Source organism: Onychostruthus taczanowskii, unplaced genomic scaffold (genome assembly GCF_017590055.1).
Source record: "Onychostruthus taczanowskii isolate IOZ18803 unplaced genomic scaffold, ASM1759005v1 scaffold28, whole genome shotgun sequence".
In the NCBI taxonomy this organism is placed as follows: domain Eukaryota; kingdom Metazoa; phylum Chordata; class Aves; order Passeriformes; family Passeridae; genus Onychostruthus; species Onychostruthus taczanowskii.
Window position 1 is genome coordinate 6676080 of NW_024500128.1, and position 21571 is coordinate 6697650.

Below are 21571 nucleotides of genomic sequence, written 5' to 3' on the forward strand. Positions count from 1 at the left end.
TCAAGTGCAAAGGTGAACAAAGGGCAAAACTAAGGAGGAATCTTTTTTAGATGATTTATAGGTTCACTAAAGCACAGAGATGAAACATGAAAGTCAACTAGAAAATGAGATACCCACAAGAAACCTGCTTCCTGATAATACTGATGTTAACCTCTGACCTTAAAAATCATGAATGTAAAATATTATTAACTTTAGACATGCTCATTATCAGTAGCAAACAAATTGGGAGTGTGGACATTCTGTCCTACTGGGATTTCATGAGTGCTTTAAAAAATCTGCTGAAGACAAGCTGTTGGTGGTGATCACTTTCTTGCCCTCATGCTAGATGAAGCCCAAGGCTTCTGGGGATTAATTACAACGGACTCCCAACCTGCAGATATTTTTCTGCAGACATTTTTTTCTCTGTGTGCCCCAGTACACAGGCTGCACATGTGCTGTGCACCAGGCATGTGGGTAGCCTACCCAGAAACTGCACTATGTCCTCCATCCAGTGTGTCCATCGCAGCCCGGATGGGTGTCTCTCTCAACACTGCTAAGTTACTTGTGTCATTATTGAACAGCAAAATAGCATAACTGAGGTAGGAGCTGAGCTGAAGTGAATGGATGGCTAGATGGACCAGCTCCATGCTTTCATTTAAAGAAGGTTTTGTTATCGGTCTTTGTGAAAGATGGACTTCTCATGGGAACATTAGAAAGTGCTGTTTCATCTTCCCCTCTCTTCTGTCTCTTGAGAAAGCTGCTTAGACAAGACGAAACCTCAGTCCATACCACCTGCTGAGCTGATGCTTCAGAGCCTTTTGGTTTGTCTTGCAGATATGAGGTGGCAGCAGGAGATATAGTGTTTATATTTGTCTACAAGGTGGAAAGTGAATCTTTTCTTCATAGACAGTAAATTTCTTACAAAATCTGTTACCTCCAGAAGACTGAACTGCAGAAGCCTCCTCTGGTTCAAGTTTCATGTTAACAATTGCTCAAGGATTATTTGCCTAGATCTTGAATAGCATTTCTCACAGGAAGCAGATGTCACTTGTACTTTATTGGTCTGTGCTGGCTTCCAAATTCAGATTTGGTTTTACTGGAACAACTGGAGGGTGTTGCTTCTGACCTGAAGCATTCTGGCTGCCTGGGAGATATCATACATGGAAATGTGAGCTAAAAGCTGTAGATTCAATTGAGAAGTGGCAGAAGAAAGGTGTTCACTGTGCAATTCCCATCCTAGCTTAGGTCATCCAAAGCCAATCTTCTTCCTCTCCCGAATTATTTTTTCCATTGATTTGGGGCTTTTTGTTGAACTTTTGTTGCACTCATTTTTTTTCCTATCCAGCTCTGTTCCATGCAATTTAAAGCACTGGCTTCGCCAGCTGCTTTGAAAACAGGTATTCTAAATGCTTTGTGAGTCTTGAATTACAATGACTGAGGCTTTTAAGAAAATAGAAATATTGTGTGTAACATTCAGTGAGTGCTCAGTGAATTATCTCTCTAAGTTTGGTAAGGCAGGGAATTATTCTTACTTTAAAGGGTATGGGTAGATTTGTTTTAGACTGGTTTTGAACTTCCACTAGCATAAGAGAGCCTATCTGGGACAGCAGCGAGTTAGAAAATAGTTTGGTGTTAAAAGGCATCATTCCAGCTGGAAGCAGGAGTAGCAATGAGTTGAAGAAACAGGTGGAACTTGTCTTAGTTTTGTGCAGGGGGGGCAGTACAAAAAGTAAGGCAGGAGCTATAAAACAAAAGGCTGAAGGGAGAAAATATTTTACATTATCCGCGGCATTTTGTGCTTATAAAGATACATATGCAAGAGGCTACAAAGGCTCTCAATAGTGCGCTAAGCCTGAGCTTTGATTCAATCTATCAGAGAAGCACAACTCCATGGCAGTTCCGCAGAGCCACAGTTTATGTGAGTATTAAATGCAGTAGCAAGATTGCAAGAAAGGACCTGTGCTCACCAAGTGTTGGAGTATTGCTTTATTGTTACAGAATCATAGAATAGCTTGGTTTGAAAGGGACCTTAAATATTATCTAGGTACCCCCTTAATAACCTTAAATATTATCTATTATCCCCCTGTTGTGTGCAGGGACTCTTTTCACTAGACCAGGTTGCTCAGTGCCCCATCCAATCTGGCCTTGAACTCTCAGGAATGGAGTACCACCACTTCTCCTGGCAACCTGTTCCGGTGTCTCACCACCCTCTCTGTAAAAAAAATTTCTTTCTAATACCCAATCTAAGCCTACTCTCAGTTTAAAGCCGTTTCTTCTTTTCCTTTTTCCTGTTGCTAAATGCTCTTCAAAACAGTCTCTCTCCATCTGTTTTCCAGGGTTCCTTCTGGTACTTGAAGGCTGCAATTAGGTCACCTTGAATCCTTCTCTTCTCTGGGGTGAACAGTCCCAGTTCCCTCAGCCTTTCCTCATTATCTTCCATGGATATATCCCTGATCCTGTCGCCAGTCTGGCTGAGACATCCATGCCCTGCTTTCCCTTTTGCTGAATTGTCACCGAAGTTTGAACTTTGGCTTCTTGCAGCCTTTTTCCCTGGGGTGAATCACAGCACTACTTCAGAGAGCCCTTCTTTGTTTTTTGCCTTCATTCTGCACCTGTGTCTCTTCTCACAGAGCTATTCCCTAAGCATACTAAGGAACATCACTAAAGAATTAATTTAGTTTTGTCAAGTTTCTGGTCTGACCCTTAATTTAGAGCAGTTGTTTCAGTCTACAATAAGCTCTGTGTTCACTGCATGCTGCAGTGAAAGAATTATGAGCAGTCCTCAGCCATGTGCACTCAGGATGCTTTGGTAGCCCCATGGGACAGGTAGACTTCAGTGCCTGAAAACTTATTATAGAATGGGGGTACAGTCAGTATGTTATTTTCTGTGCAACAGTGGGTCTGCCTATATGTAAAAGCTTTTACATGATTCACAGAGGCCATTAGGAGTGGAGTGGTATGCCATCATTTCAGGCACAGAGCTCTTCAAAATGAATGGCTTTTTCCATCTCTCCCCAGGGAGCTCCGAGAGCCATTCAGCATGTATCTTGGAGGATACTGTTCATAAGCCTTCAATCACAGCATCAGGAATGCAAAGCTTATTGCTGGGATGAGCCTGCAGCTCTGAGTGATAAATAAGGCAAGACAGCTAGATGAAAAAATCTGACTTTCCTTGCTGAGAAAAAGGTGGACTGATTTTTAGAGTTTGGCGACCTGGAACCTCTCATAAGCATTTGGAGCACGAGTTGGTAGAGGGTCTAGAGCTAAACACAGTGTTCTGAAGTCACAATGAAGTAATCTGGCAACAGAGCAGAATGAGAAATACGATCTCTTTTAACTGACTCAGTCTTCAATATATTTTCTGTGCTTTTGTCTTTGCCTCTGTTTCTGGTATTCATCGATACACCAGGATATATCCAGTCTAGTTTGCTTTCTTTTTATTTTCTTTTTTTTCCTCTCATTCCTTCCCAAAATTTTATACACCCACTTGGTTTTCAGTCCTCTGAACAAAGCAGACCTTCTGGCTTTGCATAGTTGGCCTTGGAGGCTTACAAGAATGTGCTTTCTTAAGTGATTTTGGCTTCTGAGGTCACAGACATAGTGGAAGAACACCTGCTCTCATCTTGCTTCAGCACTTAATCCCTGTCCCAGACAAGCCTAGAAGGGCACAACACAGGAGATGAAGAGTAATATAAAAAATTGCTTAATAACTTTTTGGAACTTCCAGAAGTGTTCATGGATAATGATTTTATTTTGCCTGGTTTTATCATGTCCACACCAAGAAATAATATAGAAAGACACTGTTTCTTCAATTCTTGCATTTGTTGTTTGAGAGATTGAAAAAAATATGGATAATCCAAGGTCTCTACAAGCAATATAGAAAGTCTTGAAGGACAGTTTACGTGTCCTGTATGCCTTATGCAAGCAGAAATTTCTGTTGGCAAATATGGCTTCGGTGGTAAGACCTTTCAAGACCTTGTTGCCTGCATATGTGTGTGTGTGTGCGCATGTGCACATTTACTTGATATTTTGCTTTAATTTTTTTTCCTAATGGAGCCTATTTTCCTTCAGGGTGGCAGGACACAGTGTATCCAAGAAGTCTGCCCCATTCTTTCATGTCCCCAGCACCTCAGTCACATTCCTGCTGGACAGTGTTGCCCCAAATGCTTAGGTGAGTGTTTTTTTCCCCTAGGAATTTTGTAATTAATACAATATGTTTGTGCATAACATCTTTTAGACCAGTATTTTGCAAGGCTGGTAAATTGCAGAAGTTGAAAAAGACTCTGTTGCTCAGAGTTTATAATCCACAGATTTTGAACAGGCACTCAGGGTCAGTGTTAGGGTTGTGGTGGGTGGTACTAAGCAAGCAGCTGTAGAAGAGCATTTGAACATAGACCAGTTGCCTTGCTTAGAAGAACAAATACAGAGATGATTTTCAGCTTCATTATATATTTTACAAAGGAGGTTGAGGTGGGAGGAAATGCCACTCCACTTCTTTGGAGTTTTCCACAAGAAAAAGGCCTCATCATCTCATATAATTACTTAAGTGAGCATTTGCATTCTTAGTTTTGAGGAAATCCAGGTCAGAGGAAACTTCTGAACTTCTGCATTTTTAGAAACTGTTGTCAGAGAGGCCACGGATCCAGGAGTCCCATCTCATTATTGCCTTCTACAAGTGGAATCACACTGTCATCCAGGAATATTTTCAATTACATCTTTCCAACACATTTTAAAGGTGTGAGTCACAGGCCTCTAAGAAGGGCTAGTTCTTCCGGGTCATGACAAGCAAGGCAGTGACAGAAAAAGGCACTGCCTTATTTTGTTCTTACTTTGTCCACAGATCCCGCACATTAATATTCCATCTATTTAATAAACAAGGAGCGCTTACATCCTACCAATTAAATTGACTTTAATTTGGTCTATGGGGTTATAACTAGGTTTGGAAAAATTTCAGAGCCAATTACTCCCAGTTCTTCAATGGAAACTTTTTGTAGTTTTGACTATATTTTTATCTGAAATCTCTTAACAGATCTAGGTTAAGGATATAGAAATATCTGGCCTTGGAGCCAGCAGAGCTATATAGAGTTATGGGTTCTGATAATACTTAAGATTTTTGACTGATTGAAACAAACCTGAGTTTGTTTATTTGCTAATTGAGAAGCGCTACAGAGAAATAAAGGTCTGCCTGGAACATTCAACCACAGTACCAGAGAGTAATGCAGTAGAGGAATGAACTGGAGAGAACAGTCCAAACGCTGAGCTTCTGTTTTGGCTGAAGACATTTTTCCTTTCCTTCTGAAAACTCCCCTTGTCCTCTCCTTCCCATGCTTTTCCTGACTGAACTTTCCCCTTCTTGAACTAGGCATTCAAACTGCAGCTTTAATTTTTGAGTCCTTCAAGGGGATCTTTTTACAGTTTCTTTTTTGCCTCAGATTAGAAACAAATTCAGTAATAATAATGAATTTATTTTTACATGGTTTTTATTCTAAAGCATTTCATATACCTGGGAATAGATTATGTCTATTTACAGGAAAGTGTTAAAAGTTTTGGTGGGGATGTAAAGCCAAGAGATGAGTAACACACTCCATGGTAGTTGGGAAAGAGAAAAGTTTCCAGAGATGCTGAGGCATGGTTTTTAAAGTATCATGTGGAGGACCTCCCTGCAATTGAATTCCTGATATTCAGCATACATAGCTTAGAAGAATGTTGTGGACTCTACTGAGACTTGAATTATTAGTTTAACTAGTGGTTATGAGCCAGAAAAGACAACCGTTAAGCCAATATCTTCATCACCACATCTTTTAAAGTGATGCCTCCTTTGACAGTGGTTTTTAACCAACTATTTGAACTGGGTTGGCCACCCAGAACTGTGCTGAGTGGTTTGCAAGTCATGGCAATAGGGTGTGGGAGAGAACTGGACTTTTGTTCACTTGCTGACACAAGCTCTGCAATTGAAGTCCTGGCCCCCCAGAGAGCAGCAGAAGTGTTGTAAGAGGCAGGACTATGGCATGGCTTTGCCCCTAAGTAGTGCATGGATGTAGAGCAGTTTCTTTCAGGGCTACTGAGCATCCTCAACTGATTCCTTATGTCAGTTCTGCAAGAGAAATTAAACCTCTTGAGAAAGACACCTTTCACAGTGAAAGGAAGTGAAAGGAAGGCTGGCTGTGCAAGCACAGATTCATTCCAAGTAGCTAATTTGCATGAGAGTGATGTTCAAATTGTGTCTAACTGAAGAAAAGCAATTATTTAATAACTTTTGTTTAACATTTAATTTGTAAAAACTGAAGGCAAATCCAATGGAGTTTGCTGTGTGCTTATCCTTTTATCCACCTATATTTGAGAGGAAAATGGAACTTTTTTTTAAGATGCTCTACATTAATCAAGAATTATTGAAAAAGGAAGGAATTACAGTGTGCCAAGCCCTGAAGGTTTGAAAGCTAAAATATTGGCCAAGTACTTAGTACTTCTAGTATGTACTTAGAGTGGGCATTCCCTGCTTTGGATTTGATGCCTATTAAACATTAGACCTCAGAAATTATAAGGTAAGAGAGCGACAACCACTCATAAAGAACTTATTAGTTGGCTGCCTCCAAAAGTAAACAGGGCAATTCAAAATTAGAAAGGTAAGTATAGTGTTTTTGTGAAAAGCTCATGTGTATGTACTATAATGCTCTCTTTTTAAAAATAACTTACTGGGAAAGAAGCTGAGGACTAAGAGAAGCTTACAGGAATAAAAACTGTTGTAACTTGGATCTGAAAGTGCTTGCAGGATTACACGACTTCAGGAAGGATTTGATTTTGGTGCTGCCTTCCCTGTTTAGTGCCCCAAACCCTTGCCTCACTCCCATTGAACCCAAATAGTTTGCAGATTATGGAAACTAAATATCTTATGTTGCCTTCATTCCATTCATAAACAATGCAAATTCCTGTATTTCTTGCAACCTTGTGTGAACACATGGTACAAAAATCTATCTTAATGAGATGGGAAAACACCTATGATTTTTTTTGGATCAGTGTCACTGAGTTGATTTAGCTTGGCTGCTGTGAACCCTTGAGATAGATATGCTAAAAGAAGTCAAGACTGCTCTATTTGATAAGTTATTGCTTTAAGTTAAAGACTGTTTAAACTACTTTAAGTGTACCCACCTTAAGAGTTTGCAGTGCTTACTTTTTATTCCTTTAATTGCACTGTGGATGTTACGATGAGAAGGATAGGAAAGATTTTTCCTATATAAACATGCTATAAATAATTCATATTCCATCCCACAGTAGAATTTGTAGAGATGAGTGTATACTAAAAGAATAGTGGCTGTTAAAAGTACATACTTTTTTCACACTGAAGTGGAAACACGTAGCAAATGACACATTGCACATAAATTTGGTCTGGTGACAATAAGGCCTACTATTTTTGTTGACAATGTGGCATATTTTCAACAACATTTTGTTTCTGTTACTGTTTATTTATTTTCAGGACAGAGGAAAGTGTTTGACCTCCCATTTGGAAGCTGCCTCTTTCACAGCAACGTGTATGACAATGGTTCCTCATTTATGTATGACAACTGCACAGTGTGTACATGCAAGGTAAGTCCATAGTGCTTTGATGTTGTCTGCTGATGGTTGTCTGGCTTAGCAGTCATTTGTAGGGCTGTGGAATTGTGAGCCTGATACTGTTCTTTGACATCTTGTGTGGTCTCAAAAAATCTGAAGAGCACTTGCAGTTGTGCTGGGAAAGTTTAAAACGTTACTGGCTCCTTCATCTGAGACATGATGCCTCACCCTGTGTGATGCAAAATAAAGTTGCTCAGATTATGTGGTTCTCTTTAAAACTGCATTAGAATGGAAGAAGAGTTTCTAAATGATGAATTACCATGTTTCTGCCGAAGGTCAGTGTTTTTTATTTAGTTCCCTAACATGACTGCAACAACTTACACTTTTTTACCAAGGCAAAAAAATAAAAGAGCCACCAGTGAGATTTTGTAGGCCAACAGAATTAGAAGCTGGGCTTTAGCTTTACAGACCATGAAAGATTACCTTTAAATAATATTTGTAATATAAATAAATATCTATAAATAAATAAATAAATAAATAAATAAATAAATAAATAAAAATAACATCTAAAAATAATATTTATTTTCCTTGAGCTGGCCTATTCAAAGCAGCTGGCCTGTAGCTTGGGTGGATGCAGAGACTGAGCAAGCAGAAATACATAAGGACACGCATGAGCACAAACATCTTGGTGATGATTTTATGATTTCCTTTCACCCTTGTACCTAGGATTCAACAGTGATATGTAAGAAGAGGTGCTTACTTCCTGGTGAATGCAATAAAAACAAAGACCACTGCTGCAAGGAGTGTGTCTCATACCTCTCTCCTGAGGAGGTGAAAGTGTGCAAGTTTGGCAATAAGATCTTCCAGGTAAGATGGCTCAAGGGTAGGTGCCATTGTAACAGCCAAAATAGCAAGAGTTTGCTGTAAATTAGTATTGTGGTTTGTTTTTAGCAGAATCCTCACCATCCTCATCGATGATGGAACAACTCAGAGGCAAAACTTTTCGAAATTTGACATCTTGTTTATTTTTTTCTGAGTTTGTGTAAATTCCGATAGTTGCCGATAGTCAACATTTAAAAATTAGTTCCTCCTTGAATGTTACATGTGGTCTCCCCCTCTGTATGTAGATGTTTAAGCTGCTGTTTCATGACAATTGAGGCATTTTTAGTCAGAGATACTAATGCTCTGCTTTCCCAAACACTGATACTCACAGAGAAGATATTCTGAGTGGTATGTAGGCTTTATCAGCTGAGCCAAAGAGTCTTTTCCATAACTGAGCCAACAGGAGCTTTGTGAAGTTCATTTTGGCTGAAAGTTACTTGATTTACTATGTTTCACATCTCTGCTAAGGACAGCACCCCTGACATTTTATACTGGTGTAGCCATGTAATAACTGTTACCTACTGCACTCTCACCCAATGTATTCAAATCACAAGGGGTTCCCTGCAGAACACTTCTGCTGTTCTTGAGACCCCGTTTGTTTTTCCAAGTGGTGCAGCTTTTTTTCACACTGTGTCAGAAAAAGATTCTGTCACCTCATGGGCCATCTGTGAATTAAGAGACCCTTGAATAAGATCAAATGTTAAGTCCTGTGTGAATACTTGGTTTGCTCAGCCAGAATTGCTTCCCATTTATTCCATCTTTTGTGTACATAGCAGAAGTGTTTATTCTGGAAATTACATGTGAACCTACTGTACTCTGAGACTATGCTCCATCTGATTGGCACTTTCACACTGGCGCCATTGTGCTTCACGAACAAATGCCTACTTCTTAGGCACCCAACTAAAATATTCTGCTTCTTGTGAAGATTTTATTATATTGCTAATATTATATGGAGTGTGAAAAAATACAGAGACAGTACATCCATTTCTGCTCTTGTGTGCAAAAAAGTAAATTCAGTGTTGCTCGCTTGAAGTCAATGTTCTAACACAGGTAGAATGGGTACAGCAAACGTGTTTTTGCACTCCTGTGCAAAACCAGCTGTAAGACAAAAATTCAGGGCAGCTGCACGCAGTCAGCTGTGATGTATTCTGGTACCTTGGCAGATGCCTGGTGAGTGGTCATTAGAGACTGCAGAACATCAGAAACACCAGGCAATAGAAACATGCCCTAGAAACAAAAAATAGGAGAGAGACAGCCTTTGATGAAGCAAGCTGAGCTGAATAAGTTAGGCTCCTTGGCATTTCAGATATAGTCTGTTTCTGTTTCTGGTCAGAACATCATGTTGAGGTGGGCACATAATTATTCACAGCTGTCTTGTTGAACTGCCTGTTCCTGTCAGGTCTATCCTCACCCTTCCTTCCCAGCAGCCCTGTAAACAGAAAACATGCACAGTTTGGCTCTAAGTGGACTAGCACTAGACTGTAAGTGGGTGAGACAGAATGTTTCAGGAACCACACTTGGCAGATGCAGCAGCATGTAAAAAGGAGCCAGGGCAGTTCCACAAGCAATTCATCCCAAGTGGGGACAAGACCACGAGGCATATTATGCTCTGCACTTCATATTTTCAGAGCTATACATAGGCTGTCTTACCTGCTCTGCTTTTGAGAGATTCAGCACTGTATCTTTTCTAAATATTTCAGATGTTTAGCAGATCAAATATCTGTGAAAGTGCTGTAGTAATCTAAATTAGAATTATTTGACCATTCCTGCCCTATGTTGAAATGATGCTACTACATATGGGAATAAATTCACTGTCTGCTGACATCATAATCAAATATTTTCATGTGCAATAACTTAAAGATGTCCTTCAACCCAGTGAATCAGGTTTTTCTAATTATGTGAACTTAAATGAAAATTTGTAGTAGGTGTGATCACAACTCAGATGCTTGTTGGAGAGAAAACAATGCAAATAATCAGGGCACTGTTGAAAAATGCAAATGTGATTTGGTTAGCTTTGGAAAAATTAATTTCTTACCAAAAAGGCCAAAGAGAAGAAGACCTGGCTGAATTTGATCTCTGTCTTGAATCCAACTGGCCATGGACAGACACCTCAAAATAATTTAGACTAAACAATGACACAATGCCAACAGGGAAATTCATCCTTTCTTGTGCAATGATACATTGCTGAAATAGCTTCTTGTTGCCACCCCAGCTGATACTATATCATGTTCCCTCTTGCAGGATGGAGAGATGTGGTCCTCTGTGAACTGCACCATCTGTGCTTGTGTGAAAGGCAAGACAGAGTGTCGCAAGAAACAGTGCATTCCAGTCAGCAGCTGTCCTCATGTGAGTTTTTAAAAAGAACTGTGTTTTCTTGTCTTTTCTGCTCCAGCATTATCTTTTCCAGTGTTTCTTGGAAGTGTGTGCATGACAGTGGGGCGTGCTGTTTGGAAAGAAGGGTCATCTGGAATGTTGATTTAGGTTGGCATTCCCCAAATGTGCTACTGTTATCCTGAATATGATCTTCCTAACTCTGTCCTTGCTCTGGAGACTCTGTGCTCCTCCTGTCCTTCTCCTTTAACCTTCTCTGTCCCAGGTATCTTTGTTGGAACAGTTATTTTTGACTTTTATTTAATAATTTTATAGAGTGATGAGGTGACTGTGTTAATTGTGTGTATATTGTTAAGGCAAGCCACAGGATGTTGTTGTGTTTGCATTTCTCAGTGCATATGAGGCTTAATTCTTGGTTGAAAATGTAAATTAGACAAATCGAAGAAAATTAGTTCAACCAAACCATGGTGCTTTCACTAAGGTTGTGGCCTGGGTATTTTTTATTTGTAAGTCTGAAATGAACCCAAAGAATGCTGTAATTATAACTTTATGACATCAGAAATTAGCTTTACTTGAAATCCTGAGCTAAAACCAGCCTTCATTTCTTGGATTTCTGACACCAGCAAATGATTTTGGTCTTATGGCTCAAGCTTTCACAAGATGGAGCTCTAAATAGCACCTCATGTAGGGGCAGATCTTTGAGCAAAACTGTAGAAGAGAGAGCCAAGTTCTTAGCATTACACCTTCTCAGTGTTTCCTTCTCAATCCTGGAAGCCAGTGGGGAAAATGTGAAATCACAGACACCTAAATATAAAATTTTTAAATTAAAAACTCTTAGTTTGTAAAATTTTATATGTGTAACATTTTGACAGAAGTGGTGGTAGAATAAAGAGCCTGCACCTTGGCACTTCCCATTGTTGTGTGACAGTGGGCTTAAAGATCCTCAGAAGAGGGAACATCCTTTTCCTGTCACTCTGGCACTCACTGTGTTGAGGGCAGTTCTCCTCTTAAAGGGCCTCACACAAGATGCTGCATACACATCAGGAAATGTGAAAAAATTGAGCTATTCTTCTGGGAATGTTATATGGCTCATGGCAGTCAAGTTTGCTACCTTAATGCCATTCACAGTATAAGCAGGAAGTGAGAGCTTGGGCTCTTCAGGTCTCACACACACTGCATCACATTTATATTTTCCTTGTGCTGATGCATTTAAAATGTTTAAGGTGCTGCTGAGATCGAGTAGCTAATATGACTTAATAGAGGTCTTCAGTTAAGTGCATCGCTTCAGCTGTATCCATACATAAATTTGAGCATTGAGATGATCAGTTGAAGTGGCTTCTAAAATGAAAGTAGTGGTGGGTAAAAATTCACCACTGACAGTGCTGCAGCGTGGAAGTGAGACTGACAAACTCATTCAATGCTGCAATAGAACCTGCTCCAAGGCTAATGTGAAGTCCTAAACTGCTCTTGACCTCTGAGGTGAGTCCACAAACAAGGTCTGGTTCCTTAGGGTTGGAAGACCAGCTTTGTTACCCTGCAGCACCATTCTCCCCAGTATATAACCAGTCAACCAGGTCCCCACCTTAAAATGCAAGCTGCAAGCAAACCCACCCTCCTCCACAGGTACAGATTACATTTCTGCTCTTCCAAGCTAAACTGTAAGAAGTAGGAGAAAGAATATAAACTCTAGAGTAAGATTTATTTTCCTATTCCAAGTAGGTACCAAGTAGTTTTAAAGCAAATAATGTATGCTAATTGATTTAAATCTTTTACTTTTCATCTCTGCTCCACTATCTTTGATGAGACTTTCTGTCATAAATCTATAATCACTTAAACGCACCACATTTGTCAAGATAAAGATATATTTGTGGTTCTGATACTGACAGTCTGAATGTCATGCATAGAGTTATGCTGCTGTCTCTGCAAACTGTAGATGTGTCCACTCCTTTTCTCTCTTCACAATATTTTTGACAGTAAGCAGTCTCCACTGACTATTGGAGACTGCTGTGAAATAAAATGTGATTTAGTGTCCCTTAGGTGTCAGGCAACATAAAGTTATCTCATTAAACGTGTATTACTATACAGACAACTGAGTGCGAAAGGATTAAAGATTCAAAAAGAATTTAGAATATTATTCCTTGACTTAAACATTTCACCATGCAGTCTTAATATTCTTTGCATGATATTGTGGGTATTTTTGGTTATAGAATTTTATTTTATTTTATTTTATTTTATTTTATTTATCATAATAAATTTTGACCAATAATTTTTTCTTGAAAGTATGGATTTCAAAGTGGTAATTCTGCAGAAATTATTGTTTGTAGTATTCAATCTATTGGCTGCAGGCTGACATGTCTTTTAAGACTGTTTCTGCCATTTTTTTAGTTTTCTTCATAGTGCTGGACAAAAATTTCTGTTTCTTTTGTTCTTTTCTTTTTGGAGCATTTAATCCCATATCAGTAAGTGCAGGAAATGTCTTTCTTAGATTCTTTTCGTCTGCTGCGGAGGCAATACATTTTTCAAATTTAGTCCCTCCAGTCACATTTATAGTAAGATTGGTGCTCCTTGGCATTCTAGTCAGCCTTGTGGCTTGTAGTTTCTTTTTGTTACTTTCTGGCCACTGACTCCACACAGATATTTCTTCTCTCAAGTTACCTGGAGTGCCAGCCTGCAAGGTGCGGTGCTGGCCCCCACTCAGTAAAGCTATTAAGCATGTGTCCAGTTCTGCTGAAGTTATGAGGCCCTCCATGTGTGCTGAAACTTAAACACATGCTTAAATACTTTATAGAAAGGGAACAATCTCAACATTTGGCAGGGCTGAGTTTCAGAGATCCTTTAGACTTACTGAATTCGCTATTTATCTGCCCTAGCTCTGCTCTAGTCTGTTCCTTGCCTTGTGCCATCTCCTTTCTGATTACCCATCCCTATAATTTGTCACCTTGCCCCCTCTCCTTATGCCTTTGCATTCCTCACAAACATCTTAAGTCTGTGGTAATGATCAGTGGTCATGAACATGTCTCTTTTTGTACTGCTAGAGGACAGCTTGGTGAATTTTACAGCATATAACCTTTTCTGAGCTCCAAGGCTGTGCAAAAGTTAATAGAATTAAATGCACGGCAGGTGAAGACATTTGCAGAGTTCGAGTCTTTGGGTAAATTTTGAACCCGTGAACTTCAAGTGAGCTGAAAATTTATTCAGAACACGTTCTTCCATCTCTAGAACAGACTGCATATAATGTTATACACATCTGTTATTATTGCAAACAAAAAGTTGCTGTTTTTACTCTAGTGCCAAATGAGGCACAAAAAAACAACAGCTGTTGCTATTGCACAACCAAACAACCCCCTTTCCCCCAGCAATTAGTCTTGCCTTAAAAAAAATAGAAAATGAAAACCTCAGACACAAAATTGAAAACCCCATAAAAAGGAAGAAAAATCCCTGAAAATAAATAGACTCAAATGTGGTCTGCTTATAAATATTCATAGGGAAAAATGGGATCACATCACTTAGCCCACTCCTAAGGGAACCCTCAATGCTAACGAACTCTTGCAGCACATGTTAGCAATAATGGGTTTCCTTATTCTACAAGACAAAAACAGGATCTTGGGCCAACATGGTGGCTCAAGTAACCAGCCTCAGCAGGCTGCCTTGGAGATTTCAATTTCACTTGAATTCTTGCCACTTCCAGCTCGGCTGGTGATTTCAACTCTTTTATTGAAACTGAGAGGTAAGGCTGTGTAGTGCAGTGTGTGGCATTCAGCTGCATGTCTCTCTTCCTACAAATATGTGTTGCTATTTCTATGTGGTTTTTCTGTGTGGTTTTAAGGGTTCCACCTTTAAGGGGTTCTGTTCTAGCAGCTGCTTGGTAGGCCTCCCTGTTGCAGCCTGGTCCTCAGCTATTCTCTTTGCCCAGGGACCTGGGAGTCAAACAAACATTTGAGTGCTGCTCACTCTGCCAGTGCAACTCTGATCCAACCCTTTTCTTAAGTCCAGATGTGTCTCAAGTCTGCTCACATGAAGTTGCATATTCAAAACCAAGCTGCACTGAATTGGGCCCTGTGGATGATGTGCCCAGGTGCATTCATGACCAAGGATTCATTTATGCCATGTGTGTACATCAAGCAAGAGCAGGATGGAACATGCTCCACTCCAGTTTGCTAAAAGATACTTGGAGTTCATGCCTCCCTATGCACTTTGTCAAAACTTGGCAGCACTGTAGGCAGAAAACAAGGCAGACAGCAATAGGGCTGCCTGTGCCCACTTCCCCACTCTGCATAGACCTGTCACCAATTTTTTGTCTGTTTTCACAAGTTCTCTATATTGTTGAATGGGCAGGACAGCACAGCTCCATTTGCTCGCTCTTGCTGTCCTCACCTTGCTCACCTATTTGGTGGGAATAGGAGCAGTGGTCACACAGAGGAGACTTCCTCTGTGTTCAGCTGCCGTTGGGGCAAAGGGTCAATGCTGGGGAGCAGCACAGTTCCATATACCTCTTCAGTCCCTGTGTGGGAATATGGGTGAGCTCCAATATCACTGTACACTCTGTTATAACCAACACCAGCTTTTGCTTGGAAAAACACATTGTTCAGTCTGAATTTTTTCTGCTCGCTTCTTGCTTTTTCTGCTCTTCTCTGCTTGCTTGCTGATTTACTTTAGGTAATTTAAGTAAAATCAGATAAAACATCTTTTAAACTGATGAAGAGTGAAAAGGAACATGAATGTACATACACAAAGGCATGCCTACTGCACCTAGTCAGCCTTGTATAAGGCACAACCAGAAGAAGAATTGACTTCCTTCCTTCCTTCCTTCCTTCCTTCCTTCCTTCCTTCCTTCCTTCCTGCCTGCCTGCCTGCCTGCCTGCCTTACCTCCCTCCCTGCCATGAAGCAGGAAATACATAGGAAAGGTATAATTTTTGGGAAGGTGGGAGAAAAGATACTGATCTTGTTAACCCAGTGACTGCTTTAGCTATCTGTGCAAGTCCAAAATTCTCTCACACTCTCTAAAGAGAAAAGTGGTAACAGACAACCCTTTTAGTATTACGTTTCTTATAAGACCGCCAGGAAGCTTGTTGAATAGCTCTGTCTGTTTTTAGCACCTGATATTTGAAGTTGTAACCAGGGCACTGAGTTCAAACACAACTTGAATTATTTTCAAAGGCTTATGCAGTCTTATAACATGACACAGTCATTGCTCCAAGAACTCTCTCATTAAAACAGCCTGTCTTTCTCCCAATTAGGGTAAAATCCTGAACAGAAAAGGATGCTGTCCGATTTGCACTGAAAGTAAGTCCTTCCTTCACATTCTTTAAATTCTTTTTTGTTCTTTCTGAGAAAATAAATATATAGAAGTATGCTTACTTTTCTGCCTTCTTTTTAGAGGCAATTAAAAGGCAAATAATTATTTTTAGCAATGGTTTTTGCCTCCTATAAATCTGTAATTTTAAAATAAAATGCCTGGGTATTTGTTTTTTTTCTTTTTCAAAGTGATGCTATTTTTGTCAAATCTGAGGTACTGCATTTTGAAAGATATAGTTAGTCTGTGAAATTTGTAGGCAATAAAACAAGAAAATTAATAGAGTTATAACTTTTAGGGCTTGGGTACATTTTACATCTGTAACTAACATTCCAGCTATGTGCATATATAATCACACCTTTGCAGATGATTTGTGAGAGTTAAAAAAAGGTGTGCAGAAATCTGAGACACAATCTGGGGCAGCAGTGGAAAGTAGAATAGAAAACTATTCTTTCTTTATGATGCCTAGTTAAACTCTTACATTCTTATCCCTTTACTCCTCTCTTCGGGAATGATCATTAAATTGCAATTTCACCCTCCTAGTCAGCAAAGGACTTACACAAATACTTATCTTTAAGCTTGTTCTATTCAAGTCAACAGGGAGAGCTGAAGTTAACAAGATACCATTACCTATTTCCTTCAGTACATATTTAAGTATTTTACCAAATAGGGACAGACTGCTAAAATGGGCTTTTATGACCTATAGGAAGGCTTTTGAAAGGAGAAAATGTTCTTCTTCTTTTGTCTAAAATCAAATGGTTTTGCTGTTCAACTCAGTTCTGGGTTCTCTTGAATTGTACAAATCCTGTATGGTAAATACCTGTTTTTTCACTCTGTGGCTCAATTATTTTGAAACATGTATCTTGGGATAAAATACATCTAGCTTGCAAGTCTTCATTATCAAAATGAGAGCAAATACAAGAGACAACACACTCAGAAACACTTGAAATAATACTGAGCAGAGAAGGAAGTGAAAGAGGATTCAACTGACTAGCAGTTGATTTCATGTCAGCTCAGTTTCAAAGGAGAAGAAATTTGTATAGACCTTTGCTCAGATATGACATACCATTAGTGTAATGAATTTTTCAATCTCTATCTCACCTCTTTTTTTGTTTCAGTCTCATTTAGCCTGTCTTGTGTGTTCTTCCTGTATTCTTCTGTAACATGAGAGGGGAGGAAAAGAGTGGGGCCAGCCATTCCATCAAAGCACAGGAGACCCTCTACTGTAAGAGATTCAAAAGAAGACAGTACAGTGACTCCTTCAGAAATGCTGTCAGAGAGTGATGACATGTGATAATTGTTTCATGGGATAAGGAAATTGTAGTTCTTCAAAGTTAAAGTAACTTATCTAGGAGCCAGGTTACCTAAAATCGCAAAACTTCTTTGTGATATAAGAAGGGAATTCTCATGACTACAAACATGTGAAAGTAAGGCCAGATCATTATTGCTTGTCCTCTGGCCATGCAGATCTGTAAAAAGCCTGGCTCCATCTTCCCAGTGACCTCTTTCTATGTACTGGCAGCCTGCTATTAGATCTCCCCAAAGGATAAACAACCTTGTTCCCTTATGGTAAGGGATAAAGGGTGTTAAGGGTCCTATCTGCATTGCACTGCCTGTGCTTGAGCCTGAGAGGCTTGTCCTGTCTCACTGTCACATGCTCGACCATTGCACATGAAACAGAAGGGTCTCTTCTTTACAGTTATCTCACTATGGACCCATTGAGTACTTGGAGAAGAGCTGATTCCAAACTTTCATGATTAACAGGGCATTCTTGGCTTTTACAGAGAATGTGAGCAAGGAGCTTAAATACCCAGTGTCATACAGCAGTGGTGGCTGCCACTAGCTGTTTTAACATTGGTATTTTAACATTTGCCATTTGCAAAGAATTAATTCCACCTTTGCAGCAGGAGTACTTTAAATCTCATCACGACTATCATCCGACAGTAATTGGAAACGTTGCTAGTTCAGCCAGTTTCTGAGAAGATGTACACACAGCCCCTTCCCTCACCCTCTCACTCATGTTGATCCAGATCCTGTCTCCATATACTAACACACCAAGCATTTCTGGTGCTCCAGCCGATATTAATTTTCCAACGTAAAAACAACATAGGGAGGTACAAGAACATACTGTACATGGGGGAGCTATGAGCACAGTTTAAATTCAGCCAATTTCTATGAAGTGGGTCAAAACCAGTCACGTTGTGAAAGGATACAGTTTAAACTAAAAAAAAATAATCAAAGGATTATTTTCAAAGCAGTTTGTTGCAAAGAGAAAAAGTACCTTGTCTCCTAAAGGGCTGGAGAGTCTCTTTTGTCTACTGTTGCTGAAGTTAACTATAGTTAGTTTTGGCATGTTGCTTTTTAAGCTCCATGGCTGGCGTACAGTTATCACTAATTAAACACAGTGGTCATACCAGTGGAAAATTCAACAGTTTAGTTTATGCTGCTGTAAAAAATGTAATGAAATGTGCTCTTTTGGGCTTGATTTAGAAAAATCACCACTGATGTCAATTCCATAAATTAGTAATCCTATGTTAGACCAAGGTCATTTTCATATTAAAAATAAGAAAAACTAAATCTGAGTTCAAATAACATTAACAGACTGCTCTCAACTTCAGACATAGATAGGAACTTGCAGTGGAAGTAAAATCTTTGTTCTTGACAATGAAGAATTCACAGGCCTTACTGAAATTACAGTACACTTTAATCATTTTTAATAGTCCTAGCACAATCTTACACCAGTCATTGTGAGATTTTGTGGATGAAGTTTTTTCAAAGTGGGTTACAGTCATCTAGGTTTACATGTGCAGTACACATGATTAATCTTGCAGTAAAGGCTGCTTTTGGGACAGAAAATTTCGTTCATCACAAATCATTCCACAGCTTGTTTAATTGAGAAAATGATCAACAGACCTAAACCAAATTCAAGGGCATTTGGACCCACCTTGGGAGTAAGAGGTTGGTACTTTCACTTGGTTCTACATACTTTTTATCTGTTTTTATAGAACTACTGAAAAAAAAGTACTGACTTTCAAAGAATAGAAAAGAAAAAGGAAAAGAAGCAAAGTGAGGTTATGCATTGTGGGTACCTGTAAGAGCAGGAAGTGGGTCAAAAGGACCATGTAGGTCCCTGTTTTTTCTGTTATTTCCTTTCCATGAAGAAAAACAGCAACAAAAAGACTGCAATTGTTTATTCATACTGGAATACTGTTAATGATTTACCTCCCATTTCAGCTGTGATGGTCTACTGTATAAATATGTATTTGGACAAATTGGAATAGCTATTTTATTTATGAAATAGACCATAAAGACTCCTGTGGAGTTTTTGACACCACACCTTGTAATGTGTATTATATCAAGCTGCACTATGCAGCAGTTATGAGGAAAGTCCTCTATGGCTATGCATTTTTTACAGAAAACCTAATGAAATTCTATTATGCGTGTTCTGTAGCTAGTTTTTAGAGGTTAATAATGTGTTCTGTTTGATTTAGGGCTTAATTCAGCATATGGGCTAATTACATTCAAAGTTTCATTTTATTTTTTAAAAGCTGAGATATTTTTGAATTATAGATCTGCAACCAGAACACCGTTCACTGGTAAACTTGTGTTTTTTCCTTCCTCTCCTTACTTAGAAAACGTCCAGACCGATTTTAGTTATAATTTAAAGTATATTTTTCTTGGCCACTCTTAACTACCTACAAGCCCAGCAGAGTGTGACCAGACATCTGGACATCTTGGACTTCAATTGACTGCTCTGATCTCCTGAAAAAACAAAACAAGCTATTCCATGAGCACCAGAGCTAACAGAGCCTGGTTTCCTATGGATTTGTGTTCCATTTCCTTTATATCCCAACAAATAATAAAGCCAGCTAGAGACAATATATCCTGTGGCTGGTCTGGAGCTACAAGTGTGCTAATTGCCCAGCCAATATGATCGTGCTCTCGGCTGGTCAGGATGTGTGTGCTGACTGTCTGTCTGGCCTCCACCATGCAGTATATATATTTTGCCTTTCTAAAAAGGCTAAATACTGTCTGGGGGAATGGAGGCACTGGGTGGAAGGCAGAAAGGTTCCTTTTGGCAACCACTTAGTTTAATAAGTGGTTCTTACCTGTACTCAGCATACTACTTACTAGAAATGAGTGGTCTCTCAGACTTTTATCCCTCCACATTGGCCAAATAGGTTGTGATTTTTTTTTTTTATGAGAGTATGTTGAAGCTTAGGAAATGCTAATGTGTTCTTTTCCATGCTTACGCTTTTTTAGCTTCCTTTTTTGTACAGCTACATGTGTTTTCAAAAACACTGCCTTTTCTAATGAAAGTCACTATTTCATTTGAATTGGGAGCATGATTTGAAAATTCAAGAAAAACATGCCAACAGTTCTATAGTGTTCACTTTCAGCACCTAAATACTATTATTAGTTGGCAAGTGAGCTATAGAGCCTTAGGTGGGAGCTGAGCAAACTGTATTAATCACACGTGTAGTCTAATATTTTAGTCAAACGTGAAAGTGTGAAGTCCGTATTTAGTTGCTTAAAAAACAAATGTGAAAACTGCCAAGTTCCCAAAAGTTTTTATGAATGTCAGAATATTGATTTGGGAGCAACATGCAGGATTTTCAAAAGAGATTTAATGGTGTTTGCATCCAGGTCTCAATAATGTTTAATCAGGGTTGAGTGCCTGAGGTGTTTTGAAAATCACAGGCTCCTAAACATAGCTCTGGGGCCCTCTTTTGAAAAATCAGTGTTTTTCAAGGATAGAGAGGGAATCGGTAAATTTGCATTCATGTGCATGTCTAGATGAGAAAAAGAAGACACCAAAGATCATGAGTGCCACATTCAAAATGAGGAAGAAGCAATGTTTCTTCATTTCCTTTGCCCAAGGATGTTGTAGATGCTAAAAACATTTTTTGGACTGGAAAGACTCACAGAAGACATTTCTCTCAAAGGTTACTAAATTAATAGAAACCATGTCTAGCTCAGAAAGTCCCTAATCTGAAAGTAGTTGGAGGTTGGGGGAGTCTTGGGGGAAATACTGTGTAGAATTGTCCTTTTCTAGCTCTACCTTAGACAGCTGACATACGGAGTGTTGGCAGTAAGCTGGGAACAATTTACTGTAGGGAAAAAAGGGAAAGATCTACGCCTGTGACCCTATGCCTTGTTATCATAAGCTAGCAAAATTCATACTCCAGGGTTGGGGAACATAACTTTGGTGATGCAGCAGCACCTTTTCATCTGTTATGTCTCAAGAGAGAATAAAGTCACACAATCCTAACTAGAGATCAGTGCTTCCAATAGATTTCAAAAATTACCAAGTAAAAAGACTGGTTTGTTTCAAAAAGAAAAAAGAAAAGAAAAAAAGAAGAAAAAGAAGAAAAATTAAAAGAAGAAAAAGAAGAAAGAAAAGGAAAAAGAAAAAAGAAAAAGAAGCAAACCATAAAATATGATGTGATTGAAACTCTCCCAAAAGGAAATAAACAACAACTCAAAAGCTAAAAATGGCAGGAATTCTTTTCATGTTGACGGTCTTGTTACACCCA

General features: G+C 39.2%; 1 protein-coding gene across 2 annotated transcripts in view; it reads left to right on the plus strand.

Moving 5' to 3' along the window:
* Positions 1 to 21571, plus strand: part of BMPER (BMP binding endothelial regulator) — a 145697-nt gene that overhangs the window by 69834 nt on the left and 54292 nt on the right. For both annotated transcript variants that reach the window (XM_041407953.1, XM_041407952.1), the window contains exons 7-11: positions 4051 to 4150; positions 7451 to 7560; positions 8254 to 8394; positions 10651 to 10755; positions 15979 to 16024. In XM_041407953.1, the coding sequence (XP_041263887.1) occupies positions 4051 to 4150; positions 7451 to 7560; positions 8254 to 8394; positions 10651 to 10755; positions 15979 to 16024 (502 nt within the window). The remainder of the gene's footprint in view (positions 1 to 4050; positions 4151 to 7450; positions 7561 to 8253; positions 8395 to 10650; positions 10756 to 15978; positions 16025 to 21571) is intronic.